This window comes from Danio aesculapii, chromosome 20, assembly GCF_903798145.1.
Source record: "Danio aesculapii chromosome 20, fDanAes4.1, whole genome shotgun sequence".
Classification (NCBI taxonomy): Eukaryota; Metazoa; Chordata; class Actinopteri; order Cypriniformes; family Danionidae; genus Danio; species Danio aesculapii.
This window is the reverse complement of record NC_079454.1, coordinates 27,390,934-27,418,299: the sequence shown is the minus strand read 5'-3', so window position 1 is coordinate 27,418,299 and position 27,366 is coordinate 27,390,934. Positions and strand designations below refer to the sequence as shown.

General features: G+C 38.7%; 1 protein-coding gene across 1 annotated transcript in view; it reads left to right on the top strand.

Moving 5' to 3' along the window:
• Positions 1–27,366, top strand: part of mthfd1l (methylenetetrahydrofolate dehydrogenase (NADP+ dependent) 1 like) — a 60,948-nt gene that overhangs the window by 19,876 nt on the left and 13,706 nt on the right. Inside the window, exons 17-22 of the mRNA XM_056481184.1 lie at positions 901–977; positions 1,837–1,977; positions 3,470–3,538; positions 7,280–7,391; positions 23,912–24,051; positions 25,249–25,290. Of these exons, the coding sequence (XP_056337159.1) occupies positions 901–977; positions 1,837–1,977; positions 3,470–3,538; positions 7,280–7,391; positions 23,912–24,051; positions 25,249–25,290 (581 nt within the window). The remainder of the gene's footprint in view (positions 1–900; positions 978–1,836; positions 1,978–3,469; positions 3,539–7,279; positions 7,392–23,911; positions 24,052–25,248; positions 25,291–27,366) is intronic.

Below are 27,366 nucleotides of genomic sequence, written 5' to 3'. Positions count from 1 at the left end.
AAACTGGGGAGGGAAGCAAGCAGCTTATTTGCATTTAGAGACACCGCCAAAACAAAGCTTTACCGAATGTTATAATTTGTGAGGTACTTTTTCAGTAGAAACTTCAGTGACATGTTTGGGATATTTGAGGCACTGACATTTTCTAGAAGAGGGTGTTTTTTTTGTGAAATGACTAGTAAAACTTTCAATTATGCTAAGCAATTTGAGTACACCCTATTTTGAAATGAATATTTTTATCCAGTTCTCAGTGAAAATAGGCAATGTATTTTGGTGCATTTAAACAAAACAGATTTATTAAACAGATATATTTATTAAAATAATATTTTAGTCACCAAATATATTTAGAAATTGAAAGATAATACAATTAAATTCAAGCAAAATATTAGGAAAAAAATTACAACCTACAAAATTTCAACTACATTTTTCCTTTTTCTGCCTCTCTTGATTTTTCTATTTTTAAAATTTGTATTTAATATTTTTCTATAACATCTTAATTTGGGCTACTAATTTTTGAACCATTATCGTAATTTATTTTATTATAGCTTCAGATTTGGCTTTAGTACTGACTAATCTTATGTGTATGCACGAATAAAATATTGTATAGCTTCCTATTAAAAACATAAATTTAAAAGATAGATTTGTGAGGGGTGTACTTATATATGCTGAGCACTGTAAATTGGATTTTAGGCATTTTGAAAGCCTTTATTGGACTGGGCTGTGAAAATCAAGCCGGAGTGCAATGAGGCAGAATCAAAAACCTTGAGCCCGGAGTCAAAAGGCTCCAGGCACAGTTGTGCTGCTTTCTGCACCGTGCACAAGACTGATGGTGTCAGCAGTGTTGACTTGTGTTGCAATCTTTTAATTCTGATTTAAAATCTTGCTATCTCCTGTTTCCAACAGTTGTTGATACCAATGACCGATTTCTGCGCAAGATCACTGTAGGCCAGGCCAACACAGAAAAAGGCCACGCTCGCCAGGTTTGTGGTTTACCTTAATTACTCAATTAACCAACATTTAAAGGTGATGTGTAGTAGTTTTGTCACTTTTTCTCTTTCTCCTTCCTATCCGTCTCTCATTTTTATGTATATTCCACTTAACCATAATCTATTAAGTGCAGCACTTGTCAGCTGCTGTCAGAAATAATGACTTTTGAACCAAATCAACCAGTTAACAGCCTGCACCTCAATGAGAAGCAGTCAAAGTAAAAGCAAATGTAAAAAAAAAAACAATTATTGCACGCATAGCGATCCCAGCCAAGCACTTGCTTACATTCGTCTCCCTCCCACTGTACCAAAACCACTGAAATGTGCACTATGGCCCACTTTTTGTTCTTAAGAGACATAAAGCATACTATATGTGTGTGTTTTGGACGGTAAGTGCATTTGAAACTGGCAAAGAAACATCACACTTAGACATGTTACCTCAGGCTTTGCAAACATTGACTCTGAGGCTAGATCATCTCAGCAATCAGGGTGCTGTAAATGCAGTTAAATGGCAAGTAATGATGACACAAGTGGTGTGTGTTAAGCGGCCCGTCTCTCCTGATAGGGCATCTGGCCACCACTCCTCTGCGCCCAGCTGTTTTATTGGGGGAGTATTTATTAGCTGAGAGTTAAACCAGGACAGCTCGCTTTTACTCCAGCTGGGCTTGTCTTGGACACATGTGGGAGCAGTTTACTGTATGTGATAAAGAACCAGACTTGGCAGATGTTGCATGTGTGTGTCTCTGACAAATCTCTCCTCTGTCTGCATCCTGACGACTCATTTTGATGGAAATCACCTAAAATATGACTGTGTGCTGGGCAATGTATGAACTTTCTCTACTCGTTCTTCTAGACCCAGTTTGATATTGCGGTGGCCAGTGAGATCATGGCCATCCTCGCTCTGACTGATGGATTGGCTGACATGAGGGCCAGACTGGGGCGGATGGTTGTTGGTAGCAGCAGGAATGGACAGGCGATCACTGCAGATGACTTGGTGTGTGAGTGAGAAGAAGAGTAAAGGTTATGCACACTGAATCCGAAATGTTCATCCATAATTTTCGGACATAAAAAAATAAATTCACCTCTCGTTGTGTCAATCAGATAGACACACTGCCTCTGAAACTTTGTGAATTAGGGAGCTGACAAGGCCAAAATAACAAAAAAAAAGTTCCTTTATTTTAAATCTCTAACTTACCTGATCAGAAATGAATAAAAAGAAAATACAATTCACTACCCCAACTACCTTACACAAAAACAGAAGTCAAAAGGTTTTACAAATAAAATGACGTCAAACTCCTTACTATTCCCTAAGACTGAAACGACATGTCATTTTTTTCTAAAACGACATGCATTAATTAAAATGATTTCTAATAATTGGCTTTAATATAGTGGCCTATTTTTATCAGGACATTAAAAAAAGCATCATAAAGTCATCAAAAAGCATCCTGATGCTCAAATTACTTTATGAAACACCTCATTTGGTCAAATCAGCATCAGTGGTGAGTACACACACTTTATGAAATAGAGAACATCAGCAACACTACATGCATCAGTATCAGTAATGAAGATGTGTCATTTTAGCCCATTTGTGGTTTATTAACATACATTAAAATACAATATATTGTGGTAAAAGTTTTAGCAATTATAAAATAATTATTTAATTAGACATTGACAAATATCACCTGATTTGTCTGCATTAATCATTCACAAATTACGATGAATGTATAATATTCATGAAATAAATATGAAAATTCTGCTGTTTACTCACCCTTTACTTGTTTCAAGGCTCTATGAGTTTCTGTCCTCTGTTGAACAAAAAAGAGGATATTGTGAAAAATGTTGGAAACCTGCAACCATTGACTACTATGGTGTTTATTTTTCCTACTGTGGTTACAGGTTTTCAGCATTCTTCAAAATATCTTTTTGGTTTAATTGAAAAAAACTCATAAAGGTTTAAGGGTGAGTAACTTTGTTTTTGGGTGAACTATCCCTTTAACTTCTACTTTTTATTTTTATATATTTATTTTTACATCTGTAAACTGTAAAAAAAAAAATGTCTATTTGTTACACCATAGGGCTTTATGAGTTTCTCTCTATTAAATACAAAAGAAGATATTTTGAAAAATGTTGGAAACCTGTAACCATTGACTTACATAGTATTTGTTTTTCCTACTATGGAAGTCAATGGTTACAGGTTTCCAGCTTTTTTCAAAATATCTTTTGTGTTTAACAAACTCATAAGGATTTGAGGGCGAGTAAATGGCAAGTATCTTTTCTTTTTTGGGTGAACTATCCCTTTAAGTTCTACATTTTTGTTTTTACATTTGTTAGCTCTAAGACCATTGGTTACACCATAGCAATATGATTAAAACCTTTATTTTAAATAATTAACTTCCAAATCCTCAGCCAATCCTTTACCATACAGACATTTAAAACTATTGCAACTAACATATCCTGACATTTCTTTGCTCTGTTGCTTCACTCAGGGTGTGACCGGGGCTTTGGCCGTCCTCATGAAAGATGCTATCAAACCCACACTGATGCAGACACTGGAGGTGAGACCTCTTCCCTGTTCCTGTACCCCAAACTCTCCATATCTTTTACACAGGCGCTCGCTTGTGCTATTTTTCTTATTCTGTCTCCCACATAACTGTCCTATCTTGATGGAAACTCCCAAACTCGATACTCTCAGCGTTGGAGAAGTGATAGGATATTCGAGGCATGACATAGAAAAACACACTCGTACAGTAACGCATGCACATCTGGTTTTGGTTTTGGCTCAGTGGGAGTGTGTCTCTGTCTTTCACTATCACACCCCGAACACCACGAGCAAACTGGAAATGAGAAAAAGACAGTGGTGAAAAGCCTGATTGTTGGAATGCCTTTCATCTTTACGGCTTTTAAGCATGCTAATGACTTGTGATTGATGTTTGGGGTGTACGGCCGTAAGTTTGTGCGTGTGAGATGCAGAGGAGTTGCGTGTTTGTAGAGAGAGACGCAGAAATGCTTTGTGAAACCTTTCCTGCCTGTTTCCTGTTTCTCTTGTTAGGAGGAATCGTATCAGAATGGACCAGGCAGCAAAGGGTTGTGGGAATATTCAATTTGTAGTGGCCTTTAATGTCCATGCTGCGAATTGGGTGTGTGTGTGTTAGGTTGAGCATATGTGTGTGTGTATGTGCACTTGGTATGAAAGGTATGAAATTACTTTAAAAATATTTGTAAAAACATATTGCCTCAAACTATTTGAGTAAATACACATTTTAAGTTAGTAAGAGATTTTTTTTACCACACACTGAAAAAAAATATTCATTTCATTAAAATTTTTAAGGTAAGTGGTTGCACACAATTTATATGGGCTGAATTTAAACAAATAAATTAGTCAATCGATTAAAAAATTAACTAATTAATCACAATTAATTAATTTTAATTTTGCAATTAATCGCGATTAATCACATGTAAAAGACTGAAACTTGTAATTTTGCTAATTGAAATGTAAAATTAATGTAAACTCAAGACAAAGAAACTATTTAAATTCAAAATATGATTGTTTATCAGAATGTTTGTTTGTAAACTACATACCCGCTATAAACCATCAAGATCCTCAAACTGTTGGCATGAAAGGCACATTTATTATAGAAATAAAAACACAGGCATGTAAGTGCCATTTGAATTTCAAAACAATCAATGCCAATAAAAAATATGGAAAATATGGAATATGGAAATTGGAAAATTATAATAATAAAGTAATGAATACAAATAATTGTACTCACTGAAAAGTTGTATTGCTGAAAGTTGAGAACATTAATTATAAAATAGAAACCATTTTGCTTAGTCCTCCTTTACATTCAGCCAGTTGCTAAAACAGTCCAGTCTGTTGACACTATCAGGGGACAATGTGGCCCTTTTCTTTTAAATGATGTGACGTGAGAGTGAGAACAGTCTCTCACAAGCAGAATCACAGAATCAGCATATGCATTTCGGTGACTAATTTTGGTGCCACCGGTGCTGCGACAAAGACGTAAGAAGCATCAAGGGGTACATCAAAGGCACTCACAGCTACGCGTTGTGTCACACCAAAGACTATAGAATTCTTACATATCCACTTTAGTCATACCCTCTCTAAACATTTAATTCTAATACAAACACCATCTGTGATCTTGTCAGAATTAGTCTGAATTATAATTACAAAAATCTAATATAAAAACAAAGATCACCTCAATTTAAAATACCTGGCAGGCAATCCCAACTTAACGTATCTCACAGTTTGCTATGGCAATGTTGTCATCATCAAATTTACAATATCTCCAGACCGCAGACATACTCTGTCTTTCTGCTTCAAGCTGCTTCCTTGGTCAACTTTGCCAGCATTTAACCAATAGCGTCTGTGCAACAAAGTGATGTCATCCCGCACGCATGTATGTTTTTTGTGAGAAGTCAAGAAAGAGGTCTAACTCTGTGCCATCACTTAACTGTTTTGAGTCCTGATCGGGAGGTAATGTCCGATTCCGATCGAGTCTGAAACTGCCTGATCGGGCCTGAATTCCTATCATGTGATCGGATCTGGACATCCATAGTTTTATGTATATAATAGTATAACTTCCCTTCCTCCCTCAAAATGACTTTTTTCGCTTCTGGTCTTATGTATTGCTTTATGAAGATAAACAGCGTAATCGTAAAATAAATAGATAATTTTGCCTGTTAAATAAGCTTAACCACCCAGTTCCTATCTGCAATGCTCTTTCTCAGTTAGTTTTCCTGTTTTCTAACTTTTGCTGACAATGGCATGTCAAATCTCTCCTCTTTTCCACATTCACAGAGCAAAGGGCTCCAATCATTCCCATGCCAGTTTTTGATATCACAGTTTTTTCTGTAATAGTTTTCCACATGACAGTTTGCTGGAAACTATACACTTTTTTTCCATATACAGTCACTCACAAAGACCATCGCTCATTCCTTTTTTCTGACTTGCTGTCGAGCTGCCAGTGATTGAGCAAATTCATCGCATTAAATTGGTCTGTTGAATTGTTTTGCAGATGCAAGTAAGTCGCCGGCTGACCTTTAGGTTATAATGAGTTACTCATTCTTAAAATCAGCTTAGTTGTTCACATTTCAGCACGTTTCTATTATGCTTCTTTATGTGCAAGAAATGTGATCTGAACTTAAAGACAAGAAATTATGCTGTACTTTTTTTGTCCATCAACGATATAAAATAAAAACATAGCTATAGTGGAATTTGATCTTCACTTTTACCAACTAAATGTCCTGCAGTTTCAGAAAAAGCCTTTCAAATGAATCCCAAACGGTGTTTTGAACAAATTCAGTGAACCAAACTGAGTGAATCTGATTAAATTAATCGAGTCAATAAGCTTCTGGCAGGCTTGTACGGCTAAAAAGGTCTAAGCTTGCTTTACTCGTCTTATGTTAATGTAGAATGTTTTGTAATGTTTTGTATAAACCAGCACCTGCATGAGCAGTGAAAGGAGGATGCTGGGATTCAGTGATAAAAGTTTAGGTCAATAAAGGAAGGTTGTCCCTTTCTCTGTTTGATGGAAAGCTCATTTTGTTCAACACCGCTTGTATCCTTTTCCTGAATTGAAATGACTTCACCATCACTCCATTCTTGTTTTGTGTGGACTTTCTTTTCCATCTTCCTGCAGTCTCTCCTTCCTGTCCCTTCAGCTGTCAGCGTGTGTGTGGTGTCGCTTTCAGTGTTTGGGAAGTGTCAGAGGACCGCGGGGTCATTGGTTCAAACCACACATTTTCACAAAGCGTTGAAGTCTTTCTGGCTCTCGATGCTGTAACAGACTTTACAACAAATTTATTCAATGTTGTGAAATGGCACAAACATACAAGCTCAAACAAGTTATGAGAAACACTTAAGAAAAAAAGCATGTGACCAATTACAGCAGTCAGTCACAAGCTCTTAAATGAGGCAACATTGAGGCAGTTCATCTGTCATGAACCCTTCAGATGCAAATGTGTGCAGTTAACTTTATTTATAGGAGTTTTTATGAAAACATAACCCCCAATAGTGTACATCATGTATATATGTTAACAAAATTATCTGTGTTATTATCCGATATCAACTAGTGCATGCACCAAAACACTAACAAACAATACAGCGATTATACAGCACCGTCAAAAAACATCTCAGCCAGACTAAAGGAATAGGAAACAAAATAGAATGACGTGTAAAAAGGAAGGAGGAGAAAAAAATATTACAAATAATAATTACATGTGTGCAGGTTTGACTTGTATGGTTTGTGCTGATATTGTTTGTGTGTCTGTCATGTCAGGGCACTCCAGTATTTGTGCATGCAGGGCCTTTCGCTAACATCGCCCATGGGAACTCCTCTGTCTTGGCAGATAAGCTGGCTCTTAAACTAGTTGGAGAAGAGGGCTATGTTGGTGAGTTCACACACACACACACACACTTGTACAGCCATCTTTATGGGGACTTCCCATAAATGGAATGATTTGACTGTATATTCTATCCCCCTACCTCAACCCTATCCCTTAACCCATCCCTCAGAAGAAACGATCTGCATTTTTACATTTTCAAAGTACTTTATCCTGGATGATTTGTGAGCTGTTTTCCTCATGCGGAACAAAACACTATCCACAAGGTCAATTTACTGGTATTGCTATACTTGTGGGGACATTTGGTTCCCACAATATGAGGAATACAGGGCACACACATTCAGCCACACTCCGTTGCAACTGCTTTTTATAGTTTGACCAAAGACAAAGTCTATGTTGGTGCAAATGAACCCTTGTGTGTTTTTATGGACACATTTATTTTGCTTAATTCAGTGTAAATGTTCTCAAAAATGTGTTTTTTATATTTTAATGTTTCATCTTTTCACACATTCATCACCATTTCACTCATTTCCTTTCGTAAAAAAACGAAATGTCCCCACTTAAACCCATTGTACATTTTTATAATTTTTTTGTTCATTCATTTGTTGGTTTGGCTTCACATTTTTTGTTCTATTTTAGCACCATTTCTTCAGATTTGACTGATTACTTTTTTCTTTCTTATTTTTGAGCCCTACACTACATTCCAGGAAAAGTTATATAACTTAAATGTTATATAACTATAATGACTTAAATCAGAAAAATATGTTTGTGTGGTACTTTATGTGACACTCCCTCTCTTTTTTACACTTTTTACACTACTAAAGTTTGGGGTCCAAAGGATTTTTAAATGTTTTAAAATAAGCTTCTCCTGCTCACCAAGGCTGCATTTATTTCATCAAAAATAGTAGAAGTTGTAAAATTATGAAATGTTATTGCACTATAAAGTAATTGTTCAAAATGTATCATTTAATTATTCACAATTTATCATTTAATTTAATTTAATTTAATTTAATTTAATCATTTAATCCAGTGATTTTAAAGATGGATTTTCAGCTTCATTACTCCAGTCTTCAGAGTCACATGATCCTTCAGAAATCATATATAATATTAATTATTATTATTATTATTAATATTATTATTATTAATACTATTATAGTTAATGGAAATAGTAATATAAGCAATGATGATTGAGTATTCATTTCATTTGTAACTACATACAATAAGAAAGCAGTAATTAAAAAATGTAATAAATATTTAACAATTTTAACTTTTTTTTTTTTTTTCAATTTTCAACAATTTCTTGATGGACAGAATACATTTCTTAAAAAAAGACCCTGAAAAAACTGACCCCAAACTTTTGACCAGTCGTGTATATCCTTAAAAATACATGTAAACAACTTGTAAAAAAGTTTTTGTCCTCTATAGACTTATTTGTACATTTTCAAATTGAGACACAAGATTAGTAGAGTTTTTCTGGTTCAAACCAGACTCCTGCTTGAAAAAACTACTTTGAAAGCAGTATACAGCTTTTAAGGTATACATGTAGCAACATGCATTGGAGTATTTATTTTCGAGACTTAAAGGCTCATCAGTTAATGTAATGCTGAGTGGCATGTTCAAGTGGCTAATTGGCTATTGGTATGTGTTGCTGTTTATATTGAATCTAAAGAAACTCAAATGTGACCATTCATTGGTTAAATTGAATTGGTTATAAAATACAATAATGATAGTTTCAAATACATAAATTGACCATGTTTACATTATTATAATTATAACAACATTGGGGTCAGTGAGAACTTGGTACAAGGATAAAGAGCATAACAACAACCGATCATTTAACTTAAATCCCTGAAGAATGGTATTTGGTTTTGTTTGTTTTTTCTGAATCCAGCTAATCTGCTCAGTGTTGGCACACCTGAACATACATGCCTGCAAAGCACACACACACTATCTATCTTCCCATCTCTCCTTCACCTTATCACTTCCTCTCTCCACTTCTGTGTCATTCCTCTATTCTCTATCGCTCCCCCTCTGCTCAGCGATGTGCTCCAGACACTGAAGGAATGCTGGGAATTACAGAGGCCCTGTGGTCCTCGCTAAGAGCAGTGGAAGCTTCACCCCATCATTTAAGGACAGGCTGAAGAGTGTGTTTACAATGAAAACACTGCCTACCAAATCAGCCCAAGAGCTGTGTAGAGTTACAAACACTACAATTTGAGATGCCAGCATGAAAATGGGACATTCTTTTGTAAAGGTTTTTTTGGAGGCGACATGATGAATTGAAATGAATGACTATAAGGTGAAGTGAGATTTTCAAATAAAAAAGGCTGCTTTTATATGGGAAATTTGGCAGTTATTACCAATCATTTGCCCAAAATTGTAATGAGAAATACCTACAAACTGGCTATTGACAATCAGAAACTTTATGGATAGTTTTTCTTCAGTAGGTTATATAAAGAGCTAATGTTTCTTTCCATACTGATAAACTTCCGGTGAGCGGTTAATGTGACTTTTTTCCATTTTATACGGTTCCTTTTACAGCATCGATGTTGTAATGCAATTAAAATATAATCAGTTAAATAGACTTTGGCATTCATTTAGTTGCTCAAACGTAAAATGAGATGAAAAACCGTTTACACGCCCATCAGGATAAGCAGGCTATCGCAGAAGCTTCATTGAATATACTGAGGTAAAATAAATGCTCATATTTTAAAGACATGGCGGGGAAAATTTTAATTAAATGCAGTGCTTCTTGTAAATTCTGATACCCATTTTGGTAACAGTTTATTTTAATCGTCCGTTTGAGTATTAGTAGACTGTCTGCTTAATATCTGTTGAGACTGCTCCTTCAACAGGCATTTAACTGACTATAAGAAACTTTGCAAGTACATGTCAACTTACACTAACCCTAACCCCAACCTAACAGTATACTTATAATCTACTTATAATCTATTGAGAATTCGTTGGCATGTAGATGCAATGTTATTTAAATTCAACAAACGAACCATCAAAATAAAGTGTGACCCACACTTTATATCGGATATCACTCACCCAGTGGAGATCGCTCATTTTTAAAGAAAACAGACCTTAAATGCACCAATTTTGTAATGGCATACAGTTCACCAGAAGCATGTGACCCAGGTTACTTACAAATTAAAAGTCCTTCCACATAAATATCAGTATTGTAATTTTATGTTTTAAAAATAACAACATTGATAAATAATGTTGTTTGACATTGATAAATAATATTGAATTGTGGAATAATTTAAACATTTATTGCAGTACATTTACAATTTTAAAGTAAAAAAAAAAATTCTGAAATGGTAGATTTTTTTGTTTTCCCAAGAGAAAGTCAAAGACCATGAAAAATATTAATATTCCCCCGAAATGTAAGTTAATTTTAAATGAGGACAGCAATAAATATTTGCCAAATAACTTTTTTTTCTGAAATGTTAGCTTTTCTTTATTGAAATATTCAAATGTATTTATTTATTTGTTTATTTGGCAGGGACAGTGTACATTAATTAGCATTGATGCAAATGCACAAAAACAAATACAAAAATTATACAATCAATCAAGCATAGTTAAGAAGCACTAAAATAGAAATAGTTAAGTAGATCTTAATAAAAATGTATGTATACAAAATAAACTAAAACACCAACATTATGTTATAGAGGTAAGAGTAGTTAAAACACATTTAAACAACAAAACATTAAGATAGCAGGCACAAGTGATAACATGATAGATCGGTACAAGCTAATACGAATGATGACACGTCTGATGTTATATAAACCAAAATTTCAAGTGTTTTTTGAACATCTTGTAAGTAGTTATTTCTTTTGAGTTCCACTCATGTGCTGCTGTAACTGGAAAGGTACCCTGACCAAAGGTACTTTTCAGGAGTGGGACAATAGAGTCTCCTCAGGCTGCCCCTCGTGTTGCTTTCTGTATGGTGTTCCTAATGTTTACAAACTGACTGAGAGGTGGACATGACAGACCATGAATGATTTTATACATCAGACAAATGTTTGAATACTTCCACAGTTTAACAGTTTATGTTATTGTAAAATGGTACAACGATGATGTCTTTTTATCCAGTATTTTAGTTGTCTATTTGTATAGTGACTCTATGGGTTTTAGTGTTGTTTTGTTTGCCTGTGACCAGGTTGTTAGACTGTAGGTTATGTGTGAAAAAATCATTGAGTGCATGAATATTTTAGCTGCCTGCAGTGATAAGTGTGACCTTATGAACCGGAAATTAGACATATTAACTGTGACACAGTTACAGACCATTTTTAATTGAGATTTAAAAGTAAATTTTGAGTCTATTAGGACAACCTTTTTATTTTTAGAAATATTATTACTTCTGATACAAGTACTATTGCCGTTTGCCACCACTAATAATCATTATTTTAATAGTATTTTTTAATAATTAACAGCATTTTAATATCCATGTTTTTATTTATTATTATTAATCGCAATTTTCAACCAAACTTTGCAACCTGAAACTTTACTAGAGCCTAAACAATTTAGTGCATTTCAAAAGACAAGCCGCTGAGGCCTCTTGCTTGTTCTTAAATTCTAAGAAGTCCATATTAGACTTGGAGCGTCAGCCCCAACAAATAGCAGGAATGCTGGGAGTTGTTGACTTTTGCAAAATATCAGCGAAGAAGGGAGACGTGTGTATGCGTTACCTGATGCCAAGGTATGTGTGGTATGTAGTGGTTTTGCTATGAGAGGGAGGACGTTACTATCAGCTGATTATACACAACAGATCTGCTTCACAGGAAACCTGCTGATCTGCTCAAGAATACCAGAGTGAATACTACTACTTTTAAGCTACCCCAAACTGACTGCCCTGCACATGCCTCAGACTGATAGATAGCGTGATACTGTGAATTCTCTAAAAGTTCCTGAAGGGCAATAACACACTCCCGCCTCACAGCTGTAAATCTGAGCTGACCTGTGTGAGCATGACACAAGACCTGGCCATGTGTACTCGTCTACAGGGAGTTTCATTCAGGAGGTGGTTTGCTTTTTACAATGCCTGGTCATCTCAAGGTCAGGAGCGCTGCCTCCAGGAGAACAGCCTGATTCACAGCTCAAGCAGAATTACTGCAGATAACTCTAACTGCAGGATGTTATGAAGCGGACAGGAGACAGAGGTACGGAAACGTTAGGGTGTTTATTAAATGACAACAAGGAGCACATGAAGGATAGCCAGGAGGATCAGGAATGATGTTGGGGTCTTTTCCTCCGTGGCTGGGTAACAGGAATACACGAGGATGGACAGCACACACCAGATACAGCTGACAGAGGATGACACAGACTTGGAAGGACTGGAAGACAGGACGATTCGGGAGGACCAGGAAGACTAGGAGGAATACAAAGAGAACAGGTAAGTAAATCGTTTGTTTTAGCTGAGGATGACTACGCTGAGTGGTCGCTCAGTTGTCCGCTTTCGTCGAGACGAGCCCGGACAATGAGCGACTGGAGTGCTGTGCTTTTATCTGGTGCTCGTGAATGTGATGCAGCTGTGTGCTCATTAGAAGTCAGGTGATGGTGATCTTCGTGAGTGGGGGTCGTGAGAGCCTGACCAATCCATGACAGTACCCCCCTCCCCAGGGCCCGCTCCTGAGGGCCGACACCTCCGACGCCGTGGTGGTCTCCCTCTGCCTCTAGGCGCTGGGAACTCAGGGTGGCTCTCATGAAACTCCACCATGAGACTAGGATCGAGAATATCAGCTCTGGGAACCCATGTCCTTTCTTCGGGGCCGTACCCTTCCCAGTCCACCAGGTACTCCAACTGGCCACCACGACGTCGGGAACGCAAGATCTCCTTCACTGCGTAGACGGCTCCTTCTTCTAGGAGCAGTGGAGGAGGGGGTTCCTCTTCGTGGTCAGGCTCTGTGGAGGGAAGAACAGGATCGTGATAGGGTTTCAGGAGTGATACGTGGAATGTAGGGTGAATACGGTAGTGAGAGGGTAATTGTAGTTTGTAGGTGACGGGGTTAACCTGTTCCACGATGGTGAAGGGACCAACAAATCGGGGACTTAACTTGCGAGAGGGCAGTCGCATGCGTATGTCCCGGGTGGATAGCCACACCTTTTGTCCGGGTGTGTATCTGGGTTCTTCAGACCTTCTCCTATCGGCGGTTACCTTGCTTCGACGGACTGCCCTCTGCAGATGTTGATGAGCCTCGTCCCAGACTCTCTCGCTCTCCCGGAACCAGTGATCCACTGCGGGGACATCAGATGGTTCGCCATCCCAGGGAAAGAGCGGTGGTTGGAAGCCCAGGACGCACTGGAATGGCGTGAGTCCGGTGGAGGGTTGCCGCAGTGAATTTTGGGCATATTCTGCCCAGCCCAAATACTGGCTCCAGGAGTTCTGGTGACCACTGCAGAAGGTCCTCAGGAACCGTCCCACCTCCTGAATCTTCCTCTCTGTCTGCCCGTTGGTTTGGGGATGATATCCAGAAGAGAGGCTGACGGCCACACCTAGGAGCTTGAAGAAGGCTTTCCATAGACGTGAGATGAACTGTGGACCTCTGTCCGACACAATATCTTCTGGAATACCAAATGACCTGAAGACTTGATTAAAGATATTGTCGGCAGTTTCAAAGGCTGTGGGAAGACCTTTCAGAGGGATTAGTTTGACAAACTTTGAGAATCTATCTACTATGACTAGAATACAGGTATTACCTTCTGACGAAGGGAGGTCAGTGATAAAGTCCACTCCTAGGTGTGACCAGGGACGGTTCGGAATCGGCAAGGGATGGAGCTTTCCAGCGGGTAGATGACGTGGGCTCTTGGATTGGGCACAGTCCTTACAGCCCTGAACATATTGCCTCACATCCCTTGCCATGTTTGGCCACCAGAATCGTTGGGATACTAGCGAGAGAGTATTGTTGATCCCTGGATGTCCAGTGCCTAGCGAGGTATGTAAGGAGTGGATCAGATCTACCCGGTGTTCAGGTGGTATGAACTGCCGATGAGGAGGGCATCCCGGCGGAGCAGGGGCTTCCGGAGTGGCAACGACTGGAGGAGCGTTCCAGGTGATCGGACAAATGGAGATGTGTTCGGGAAGAATCTTCGTTGGGAGTTCTTCATGATCGTGATGCTCGTGTAAACGAGAGAGAGCGTCTGCTCTTAGATTCTTGGGTCCTGGACGATAGGAAATGGAGAAATCAAAACGTGAGAAGAAAAGTGACCATCTGGCTTGACGTGGACATAGTCTCTTGGCCTCTTTGATGTATTGGAGGTTTTTGTGATCTGTGATCACCTGGAACGGATGTTTGGCTCCCTCCAACCAGTGACGCCACTCCTCCAAGGCTAGCTTGATTGCTAGAAGCTCCCTGTCTCCTATGCTGTAATTCTGCTCCGCCGGGCTCAACTTCCGAGAGAAATAGGCACAGGGATGCAGTCGGGGCGGTGTATCATGATGTTGAGATAATACTGCCCCGACGCCGGTGGTGGATGCGTCCACTTCCACCACGAAAGGAAGATTTGGGTCAGGATGAGTCAGGAGTGGGGCCCTTGTGAACTCCTTCTTAAGAAGGCGGAAGGCTGCGGCTGCTTCTTTGGTCCACTCCAGTCCTTTGGGTTTACCCTTGAGGAGATTAGTGAGAGGTGATGTAATCCTGCTGTAGTCCTTGATAAACCGTCTATAAAAGTTAGCAAACCCAAGAAACCTCTGGAGCTCCTTAATGGAAGTGGGTTCTGACCAGGATAGAACAGCCTCAATTTTCTTCCCATCCATACGTATACCGGTTTGGTCAATGACGTATCCCAAGAAATGAATCGACTTCTGGTGGAATGAGCATTTCTCCGCTTTGAGGTAGAGGTGATGTTCTCTCAATGTGTGTAGGACCTCCGCAACGTGTTGGCGATGTTCGGCCTCACTCCGGGAGTAAATGAGGATGTCATCTATGTACACTATTACACAGTGGTGAAGAAACTCCCGGAGGACTTCATGAATGAAGTTTTGGAATACGGAGGGGGCGTTGACCAGACCGTAAGGCATGACCTCATATTCATAGTGGCCAGTAGGGGTCACGAATGCTGTCTTCCATTGGTCCCCCTCACGTATTCTTATCAGATTATACGCGCTGCGGAGGTCCAATTTAGTGAAGACTTTAGCTTCTCGGAGCTGTTCCAAAGCGGCTGGTACCAGAGGAAGGGGATATCGGTATTTTACTGTACCGTTATTTAGGACCCTGTAGTCGATGCATGGACGCAGCCCTCCGTCCTTCTTGGCCACAAAGAAGAAGCTTGAGGCGGCTGGTGATTTTGAGTGACGTATGTACCCCTGACTCAGAGCCTCCCTTATGTAATCTTCCATTGCCTGATTCTCTGGAAGCGAGAGCGGGTAGATCCTACCTCTTGGCAACTGGGCATCTGGAACTAGGTCGATCGCGCAGTCCCATGGCCGATGCGGCGGTAGCTGGGAAGCTCTCTTGGGGCAGAAGACATCATGAAAGGAGCTGTACTCCTTAGGAATGTGGATAGACTGCTTCTCAGGAGGGCTCTCGACCGATGTTGCAAACAAAGAAATGGGGTTCCGACCTTGAAGAGGGAGATTTGGAAAACAGGCAGGTGTACATCCAGATCCCCATTTCTTTATCTCTCCTGTGCCCCAAGAGATGATGGGATCGTGCTTCACCAGCCACGGGCGCCCTAGAATGATGTCCATATTTGCACCCTCCAGAACCAGAAATTGAATCCTCTCTTGATGTAACAACCCCACTTGAAGAAGGATGTCTTCGCATTGTCGATGGATACGGGTCGAAGATCGAGTGCACTGGGTTATCGGTTGTATCTGGTATATATGCGAGGACGCCTCAGTACGGAGGTGGAGTTGACGACAGAGGGATTGGGAGATGAAGTTCCCTGCTGACCCGGAGTCGATGAGGGCTGTGACAAGGAGAGAAATAGAGGCAGTAGTTATTTGTACGGTGGTAGTAAGTGGTTTACATTGTTCAATATTCGTACTGAATACACTCACTGAAGTCCGAATGGGACGAAGGGGACACTCCATACGGGTGTGTCCACTGACACCGCAGTATAGACACAGACCCCGGGTCAGCCTCCTCTGTCGTTCCGCTGATGTCAGTCTTCCAGACTCTATTATCATGGGTTCTGGTTCTGGAGAGGCTGTTGACTCAGGCGATTGGAGGAGTGCAGACGAGGGGGTGATGGTGTCCTGTTGATAGGAACGGAGACGATCGGAACATCGGAGAGAATGTTGGATGAATCTCTCCAGACCCATTGTATCATCTAATGTGGCCAGTTGGATTCGGAGAGTGGGTTCCAAGCCGAGCCGGTACGTGGTCAACAACGATCTCTCATTCCATCCACTTGCAGCTGCTAGAGTGCGAAACCGGAGAGCATATTCCTGTGTAGATAGAGTACCTTGCTTTAGATGATACAGCTGCTCTCCAGCGGCTACTTCCCCATCAGAACGTCCCTAACAACCTCTTTGAAATACTCCGTGAAGGTAGTGATGGAATTCATGACCGGCCCGGCTTGGTTCCAGATCGTCTCAGCCCATTTAAGTGCAGGTCCAGAGAGTAGAGATACGATGTAGGCGATCTTCGACTTATCTGTGGGATATAGAGAAGGTTGCATTTCGAATATGAGGGAACATTGTAACAGAAAACCATTGCACTCCCCCGCTCCGCCTGAGTAGGGCGCTGGTCGGGCCATGGGACTGGAAGGAAGGGCCGAAGAAGAAACTGTGGAGGCGGAAGTGCTCGGTGCTGGTGGTGCGTTGGAAAGTGGAGCTGGTGGCTGTAGAATCCGCTTCAACTGGTCCACCAGCTCTTGAAGGTGATCGGGGGTGCTCATGTTGTCGTCGTTATGGGTCCGGGCTTCTGTTATGAAGCGGACAGGAGACAGAGGTACGGAAACGTTAGGGTGTTTATTAAATGACAACAAGGAGCACATGAAGGATAGCCAGGAGGATCAGGAATGATGTTGGGGTCTTTTCCTCCGTGGCTGGGGTAACAGGAATACACGAGGATGGACAGCACACACCAGATACAGCTGACAGAGGATGACACAGACTTGGAAGGACTGGAAGACAGGACGATTCGGGAGGACCAGGAAGACTAGGAGGAATACAAAGAGAACAGGTAAGTAAATCGTTTGTTTTAGCTGAGGATGACTACGCTGAGTGGTCGCTCAGTTGTCCGCTTTCGTCGAGACGAGCCCGGACAATGAGCGACTGGAGTGCTGTGCTTTTATCTGGTGCTCGTGAATGTGATGCAGCTGTGTGCTCATTAGAAGTCAGGTGATGGTGATCTTCGTGAGTGGGGGTCGTGAGAGCCTGACCAATCCATGACACAGGATCATTTTGGGCTTTAATTTTTTTATGCTTGAAATTATTTTAAGGTTGCTTAAGTCAGTATTCAGGTTTATGGAATGATTGTTTCAGTTTATGTGCCCTCTTGTTTTCTTAATTTTCATTCAATCCACCTAAATCTACATTTCAAGAGTTCACACTTAGCTGATGATTAGCTGATGAAAGCGAGTTTGGCATGCTGGCATAATATCCTTGAGTTCGGGGCACCCTCTCTTTGCAGGTAGCTCATGTAGGTCTCGAGAACTCCCCCCTTATTTAGGGCTAATGACAAATTAGAAATTGCTATATAGAGATATACTGCTGGTTAAGGCAAGGCAAGGCAAGGCAAGTTTATTTATATAGCACATTTCATACACAGTGGCAATTCAAAGTGCTTTACATAAACAGGAATAAAAGAAACAATTATAAGAGAAATAAAAACAAACATAAAAATGGTAAGAATAAAAATAAAATAAAAGCTGATAAAATGTGTTATAAAAGAATTAAAAAGAAGAGAAAAACATAGTAGTCGGACGTAGCACAGTGCTCATTCAGTAAAGGCACAGCTAAACAGATGTGTTTTCAGTCTTGATTTGAATGTGCCTAATGTTGGAGCACATCTGATCATTTCTGGAAGCTGATTCCAGCAACGAGGGGCGTAGTAGCTGAAAGCCGATTCACCCTGCTTTGACTGAACTCTTGGGATTTCTAATCTATTTGATCCTAAAGATCTGAGTGATCTGTTAGGTTTGTATTCAGTGAGCATATCTGTAATGTATTGAGGTCCTAGGCCATTTAGTGATTTATAGACCAGTAATAATACTTTAAAATCTATTCTAAATGTGACTGGGAGCCAGTGTAAAGACCTGAGGACAGGTGTGATGTGCTCTGATTTCCTGGTTCTGGTCAGAATTCTGGCCGCAGCGTTCTGGATGAGCTGCAACTGTCTGACTGTCTTTTTGGGAAGGCCAGTGAGGAGGCCATTACAGTAATCCACCCTGCTGCTGATAAAAGCATGAACAAGTTTCTCTAAGTCTTCTCTAAGGCATCTAATTCTTGCAATGTTTTTGAGATGATAGTATGCTGATTTACTAACTGCTTTGACATGACTATTGAAACTCAGATCTGACTCCAGAGTCACACCAAGATTCTTGACCTTATGTTTTGTTGTTTGACCCTTAGAGCCAAGGTACGCATTCACCTTGAGAACCTCATCTCTGTTCCCAAACGCAATGACTTCAGTTTTCTCTTTGTTTAACTGAAGAAAGTTTTGGCACATCCAATTGTTAATTTCATCAATGCATTGGCAGAGGGTGTCAATGGGGCTGTAGTCATTAGGCAGTAAGGCTAGGTAGATCTGAGTGTCATCAGCATAGCTGTGGTAGGAGATTTGGTTCTTTCTCATTATTTGGCTCAGAGGGAGCATATAAAGGTTGAACAGGAGTGGTGCCAGAATCGAGCCTTGTGGGACTCCACATGTCATGGGTGTCCACCCTGACCTATGGTCACCTATACTGACATAGTAACCTCTTCCTTCAAGGTAAGATCTGAACCATTTGAGGACCGTCCCAGACAGCCCAACCCAGTTTTCCAGCCTATCCAGAAGTATGCTGTGATCGACAGTGTCAAATGCAGCACTGAGATCGAGCAGTACCAGCACTGTTAGTTTGCCTGAATCTGTATTTAGGCGGATGTCATTGATTATCTTTATAAGGGCGCTCTCTGTACTGTGATGTGGTCTGAAACCAGATTGATAATTGTCTAAACACCCCTTGAAGTTTAAGAACTTGTTAACCTGGTTAAAAACAACTTTTTCAATGATTTTGCCAATGAAAGGGAGATTTGAGATGGGCCTGTAATTGCTCAATATGGTGTTATCCAGGTTGCTCTTCTTCAAGAGGGGTTTAACAACTGCAGTTTTAAGTGAGTTAGGAAAAATCCCTGAGAGAAGTGAAGCATTTACCACTTTTAGAAGATCCATTTCTAAGCAGGTCAACACCGTTTTAAAGAATGATGTGGGGAGCGTGTCGAGACTGCAGGTTGATGTTTTCATAATTTGCTTTTATGCAGGTTGATGTTTTCAAGGTTAAGACCTTGAATGTAGTGCCAATTTAGATTGATCAATTCATTTATGACGCATGACTTTGGACTGTGGGAGGAAACCGGAGGGAAACCCACGTGAGCATGGGGAGAGCATGCAAACTCAGCACAGAAACGTCATCTGGGATGTTATCTGAACCAGTTACGTTCTTGCTGTGAGGCAACAGTGCTAACCACTGGGCCGCAGTGCCACCCTCTCAAGGGAAAGAAGGAAGAGTAGGGGTGAAGTGGGATTCTTCAAGGTGAAGAAAACTGAAGTAAGAAACTAATTATTTATAGTGTTTTAGGAATCATCTGATTGGTGAATCATACATTAATTAATGCACTTATACAGGACCAGCCACGATCAATCATAAGCACATGATCCTCTTGAAATTAGTTTATAAATAAACTGCGGTTTTCATATAAATACATACTTGCATTTGTTCTCCCTTCCCTCTTTTCTAATTTCCTAAACATGTTTTTTTTTTTTCCTTCTGTAAACATTCTAAAACATTCCTTTAAAGGGCACCTATTTTGCCAGTTTTTCCAAAATTGAATAATGTGGCATGTCTGTTTCAAAGATGCTCATAGACAGTTGTCAGAACCAATAGCTACTTTTCCATCCACCTATTTTATGTGCATTTTGGATATGTGCATAAAAAACGGTTGATGGAAACACAAAGATGTACATAAATTTTGAAAAAGTGCATTAAAAAACATATGCGTATAACCGAGTAGGATAAACTTTTTATTCAATGCATAAACTACGATGGAAACACTTTTACCGAACAAATACCAGTATGCGCATTAAAATAGGTCATGTGATTTTGTGATGATAAATATATGTGTGAATGGACAAACCAGCAGGCTGAGCACACTGTAAAGCATCTGAAATGTTGTTTTGGTCATTCTAAAATGCCTTAATCTTTTCAGTATTAGTGTTATTATATTATTAATGACCTTCAGAATCAAGAACATCTGTGCTCCGCGTCTCACGCTTTCAAACGCCACCACGCTTTCACTGGTGTCAGGATTGCCTTCTGAGGCACAAGTCATTTATTAAACAAAGAAAAGAATCGTGCAGCTTCTCCTACTGCAGCAAATTCCATTTTTACTGTTGATATTTGGCACCAGATAATCAGGAAGTGAAGATTTTGTTCGCTTTGGCTCGTTGGATGGAAACGCTGCTTTATTTGCACATCTTTTATGCAATAATCCAATTTTGCACCTAAAGGTAATTGGTATTTTTGGGTGGAAACATAGCTAATGACACAAATAGCAATGAGTGACTGCGTTTACATGGACATCGGTAATCGAATTATTTGCCTTAATCTAAATAAGACAATAATATGATTAAGGTGTTTACATGAGTTGCTTTTTAAATGTTTCTTTTATAATCACGATTTACATGTTATAGCGCATAATTAAATTAACGTCATTACGTCTCCACACTATCTACATTTCCTCCAGAGTTTCATGTATTTCGGGTGTTTCATTATCAATTTGTCGACTTTAACTGCAGTTTGACACTTTCACTTTCATTCAGGAACATTTCATGCATGCCCCCCGTGAGATATTGGATGCGAGTATGAACTGCTGGAAGAGTGTAGTTTTAATGGAATTTGATACCACACACTGTATGGGAAAAAAACCTCTGTGTTTCGCGATGGTGTTTACATGTCTGTACTGCACTTCAATAATGCGACTAAAATCAGCATGCTCCATATGTCTTATTTCCATTTGTGTTTGGTTCGATTATGACTTTAGTTGGATTAAATTAATCAAATCTCTGTTTACATTGTAGAATCTTAATCAGAGTATTGTCTTATTAAATTTTATTAAAATGAGATTATTGGTGTCCATGTGAACAAACTTATTGCTAGCAATGCCAACTTTGCTGTGTTACAGTCACATTAATTTATATGACAATTAGACCAAAATCCCATAAAATACAAGTTGCACCACTTACTTGTAGAGGTAAAGCTGGAATAGAGATGGTTGGAATAGATCCATCCTATAATCCCATATTCTTTGCAAACCCTGCCTTATATTGCCTCTCATTCAAAAACTGAAAGATCAGAAAGATCAAGATCTCCTAACTTTGAATCCTGCTTTAATTTTAGAATATTTAAAAGCAGGAATTGATGTGTTTATACCACTCTAATATGGATATGTACGCTGTTTTTTTCTACCACATTTCTGTCCAAACAGGTGCAAAATGTTTATTTTGCATAATAGGTCCCCTTATTGATTGGCTTATTCTTTTTTTCTGTCATGTTCTTTCCTGGAAATCACAAAATGAAAGAAAAAATTCACAGATTGATTACATTGTTTCTAGGCTGACCTGAGCAGTGTGGTGTGACACAAATAATGACAGTAAAAAACATTATAATCAGTGATTCTTTCTACACTGGATGTTGCAAAATGCAAGTAAGATTGTAAACCAGGGGCGTCGCTAGACCCAATTCACTGGGGCACGTGCCCCAGTAAAAATCTCCAGTGCCCCAGTAAATGCATTGAGATATGATTTACTTCATAAGCAAGTGTATTTATTAAGAGTGGTAATTCCGAAATAAAGACGTTATTCTCTATGTGCAACCGAACCAACGCTGGTGAAAGCAATGTGTTTAATCAAAAAGCAAATTGACGCATATCCGTGTGTGCGAAGAGAAGCCACGCGCCTTTCGCACGCGCTGCTCTTCTGTCGGTGCGAGTCTCGGTAGTTAACATGCGCGTGTAAAAAGTAGGCTACTTGCTTGTCACGTGCCGCTCATGCATTGTAAAACCGGCGTAACGGCCTTTTTTGTTTAGCTCGTCGACAAAACTAAAGTTTAAACAATATGAAGGTGATCTTACTGAGCATGACTCCTGATGTTTTTGTATGAAGCAAAAAGGAGGGATGAGGAGGGATGAGGAGTCAGGGAGGTAAAGACTTAATAAACCTAATTCTCTGCCATGTGTCAAGTCTAAGACAACAGATAATTCTATAAAACATCATTTTTTGTATTTTATTGAATTGTCAATACAATTTCATTCAAATGAAATTAATATTTATGCAAAAGATTTCTTAAATGATCTTAGCATATCACTCCAATTTTGTCTAAACATTGTTTTTCAGTTACATTTAAGATTATTTAGAATAATAATTGTATAATGACAAGAATACTTTTATTTATAATAAATATTTATTTTTAAAAAATATATAGTGTGTGTGTGTATATATATTTGGGGGGGTTGGCGGTGCCCCAGTAGAGCTTTATGTCTAGCAACCCCCCTGTTGTAAACCCTTTTTTTTTTTTACGCAAACAATAGTGGTTGACAAATTTAGACATAGTGTTATGGAAAAAAATGTGTATAAAAATAATTGTAAGACCTGATGCATATAAGACTAAACACAAAGCCTGCCTTCAAGATATTACCTTTGTTCAGAACTGAATGCCAGACCACCACACGCTTGCAAACATGTAGAGCCTCAGAAAACATGCCAGACTTCTCTGGTGGAAATAACAACAACATAACAATTCCCATTCCCTCCTGCTCCAAAAAGCCTGGGAAGTAGCACAGGAAGCTTGCATGGTTCTGGGAAAAATGGATACGTGGAAATCCTCCACACATGCTTGCTGCTCAATGGCACATACACACATTAATACTGACCGGTCCAAACACAAACAGTAGATGTCTCTCACACACAAAACAAACAAACGTGGCTTGCGGAGGAGAGGAAAATACAGTGGAGTTGAAAACATCTGAACTGAATTGGTTTGTGCTGTTAATGTTTTGTACACCACTGTCAGCACTTCAGTGAAACGTTGCATTGATCAGTCACTCATGACTGCAGTAACACATGTGGAGTGCTTACATGCTCACTTGTTAAACGGTTGTAATTACATCCTTAATATGAAAAAACTGCAGTAACTCTTTCTGGAATGCGGGGACAATTCGATTACCTTGTAATTGTAGGTCACTCAAGTGTACGTGTGAGAAAGCATGTGTGAATGAAGTGCTCTTATCCGGTTATGCACTGTAATAATAAGGGATTGATGCAGAATGGTTGTTTACATCAGTCTTTAGAACAATAGAGCAGTTGTTTTATTTCAAGGCTGTATGTACATATTGTTTAATTGTCTTCTCTTTCCTTGCTCAGTGACGGAGGCTGGTTTTGGTGCAGATATTGGTATGGAGAAGTTTTTCAACATTAAGTGCCGGACGTCTGGACTGAGGCCTAATGTTGTGGTGCTGGTTGCCACCATACGCGCTCTGAAGATGCATGGAGGTGGACCAAATGTAAGTGTAGATTTGAGCAAATTCGAACGTCTCACGTGCTTGAATGCATTAGAAAACATGGCTGGGTGATACTGAAAAAGTCACATCACACATCATATCCTGTTAACAATACTATATATATATATATACAGTTGAAGTCAGAATTATTAGCCACCCTGAATTATTAGTCCCCCTGTTTATTTTTTCCATAATATCTGTTTAACGGGAAGATTTTTTTTTCAACACATTTCTAAACATAATAGTTTTACTAACTCATAAAACTAATAACTGACTTATTTTAGTTTTGCCATGATGACAGTAAATAATATTTGACTAGATATTTTTCAAGACAATTCTATACAGCTTAAAGTGACATTTAAAGGCTTAACTAGTTTAATTAGGTTAACTAGGCAGGTTAGGGTAATTAGGCAAGTTATTGTATTATGATGGTTTCTTCTGTAGCCTATTGAAAATATAGCTTAAAGGGGCTAATAATTTTGACCTTAAAATGGTTATAAAAAATTAAAAACTGCTTTTCTTCTAGCCGAAATAAAACAAATAAGACTTTCTCCAGAAGAAAGAATATTATAAGACATACTGTGAAAATTTCCTTCCTCTGTTAAACATCATTTGGGAAATATTTAGAAGAGAAAAAAATAATAAGGGGGGCAAATAATTCTGACTTCAACTATATATATATATATACATATATATATATATATATATATATATATATATATATATATATATATATATATATATATATATATATATATATATATATAAAGCGAGCAATTAGTTTATATATTAGATTTCTTTAGGAAGAGGTCATGTTTTGATCTACTATTAGTTTCATGCAATCACATGATGAGATTTTGCAGGTCACAGTTCACCAAGCTTGAACTTTCGAACGCAGCAAACTGTGAAACTTGCCGCATGAACTTGTGTTTCCGGTCTGCCGTATTTGCATGCATGTAAATGGAAGTCTATGGTCAAAATGTGCAGTGTGACGGTGGCTTAAATGTGTTTAGGCAGGGTAGCAACTAAAATATGCAGGGCTGCAGCTCTGCAGAAACTGAGTTTGACACCCCTGCTATAGAGCAAAATATTAAACATAGGCTTTTTTTATTTTGTCTATACAATCTACAAATTGTCATATTGCACACCTTACTAGTAATACATTTGATCATTTTCCAATTTTCTGTCTTTTGTTTAAAGGTTACAGCCGGTGCACCACTGCCTAAAGAATATATTGATGAGGTAGGCAAAGCTTGTTGTTTTTTGTACCCCAGTAATTAGTCTTATTCTTGTTTTTCTGGAGGTTTTTGTGAACTTAGTGTTTTCATAGACATACTTTGATATTTTAATACATATCTTCCCAGTCTGCGTTTTTCTCACAGTACCTCTTTGATAATTCCAGAGCAAATGAGCTGCCGTTTTTCTTCAAACTCAATTTCCTCTGAGAAATCTAATACCATTCCAATTCAAATGTAATTTAGATTTACTATGCAGAAATTTTCATCGTGGATTTTTTTTTGTACATTTCCCTTACTTCAACATATCTTTCTTTTGTATCAGACATAAATGTATAATATAATGTCAAATATCATTTTATTATTGTATAATAAGTTTAAGAGAGAGCAAAAATGAAACTGAGACAAGGAATTTTTGTCCTCATGCTGATTGAATGAAATGTAACATCGGACGAGAAGTTGTTTTCAATACTTCTGCCTTCTTTCAGTGAAGTATTGTTCCCCTGAGAATTGGTTGCATTTGTTTGCAATACAACTCTTTTTGAAGGAACAGGAGAAGGAATGTAATGTTTTTTAGTCCCATTTAATCTTTGTTATTGTCACAGTGTCTTACACGGGGATCTCCAGGTTTTAATTATGTGGGTTATTTATAAGCATAAGCTTTACAGTATTTGTTAACATGATAACAGTATAACTTATTATATAAATCAATTTCAGCACATGACTTCTTGTAACGCCCATATGTAGGTAAAAAAGCATTATTTAGTCATTTCAGTTTAGTAAAAGGAACAAGTTTTAGACACATTTTTTTCCTTCCTTTTTTAACTCAACTTGTGTTCTATCCTTATCCAACAATAAGTGGCGATGTTGCTCCCCAAAGGCCTGATGAGAATATAGAGTGTTTGGAAAGCAGTAGGGGAGTAAATGAATGAGCGTCTCGCCGTCCTCACCCAGGCCAAACACCAGAGCACCTCGCTTTCAGCCCATTCAGCTAATCTCTTCCTCCCTAACGTGGTTTGTGTTATTCAATTAACAGGGTAAATGCAATCTGTGTTGTTGAAGCTACAGACACCGAAGAGTAATGGGAGTTGTAGTCTAGAAAAGGCCATACCTGCTTTTCATCAGTCTTTCTAAAGCAACCCCAGCTGAGAAAATAACTCAAGTGCTTAAGCTAATTGTGCGGTTCTGTAATGAGAACCAGAAAGCACCAAAGCATATCTCCTGAGCTTTGGGTTGCTATTCGCTGAGACTAGTTCTGCTTCATAAGCGGCAATTTAGTTAGGAAGAAGAAAAGCAGGAAGTTTCCTCTTGAAAGATCAACTGGATGACGTTGTTCAAGGCAAATCGGTTTATCCTTTCCTGATAAAACATTTGGCTCCAGCTAAGATTTTAATGCTGTCCAATTTTGTCTAGTTAGTTTTCTTGAAATGTCTAGTTTTATATTTGATCACTAAACTTATTGTTGTAAAGTATTGAATTAGAATCAGATGATCTGACCCTGTGTTAGCATTGACACAAAGGTTATCTTGATGGATTGGAAGTCCACTTTACCATGCAGTTTTCATAAATGGCTGACTGAAATGGTTGCTGATTTTAAGCTTGAAACAAATTGTTTTGCTAGGACTGATGCTTCTAAAATATGTGAAAAGTAGAGGCATTTATGAATCATTATGACAATTTGACTTATTTTTCCTCTTTATTTGTTTCTTTTTGTTTTGTTTCTCATTTGTACAATATTTTTGTATGCAGTCTGAGAACATTTTTGTGTTGTGCTTTTAGAAAACTGATATAAATAAATTTTTTAAAATTTTTAAAGTTCCTTCCTTTAAAGGTCTCTTTTAAACCCTGTTTCAGCAGTCTTTTGGTACAGAATTTCAACATTTTAATGTACAAATGTACATTCTGTAAGCTGACATCATAAATTACCAATGACACGTATGCTTTACATCAAAAATATTGCATCCTAATTGAAGGCTTATTATCATTAATGCCACATCTTGTTGTGCTGATGCAAAAAAACTAAACTTTGCACACATTGGCAATAAAAAAAACAATATTAATGCAGTTAATGTAAATAGCACCA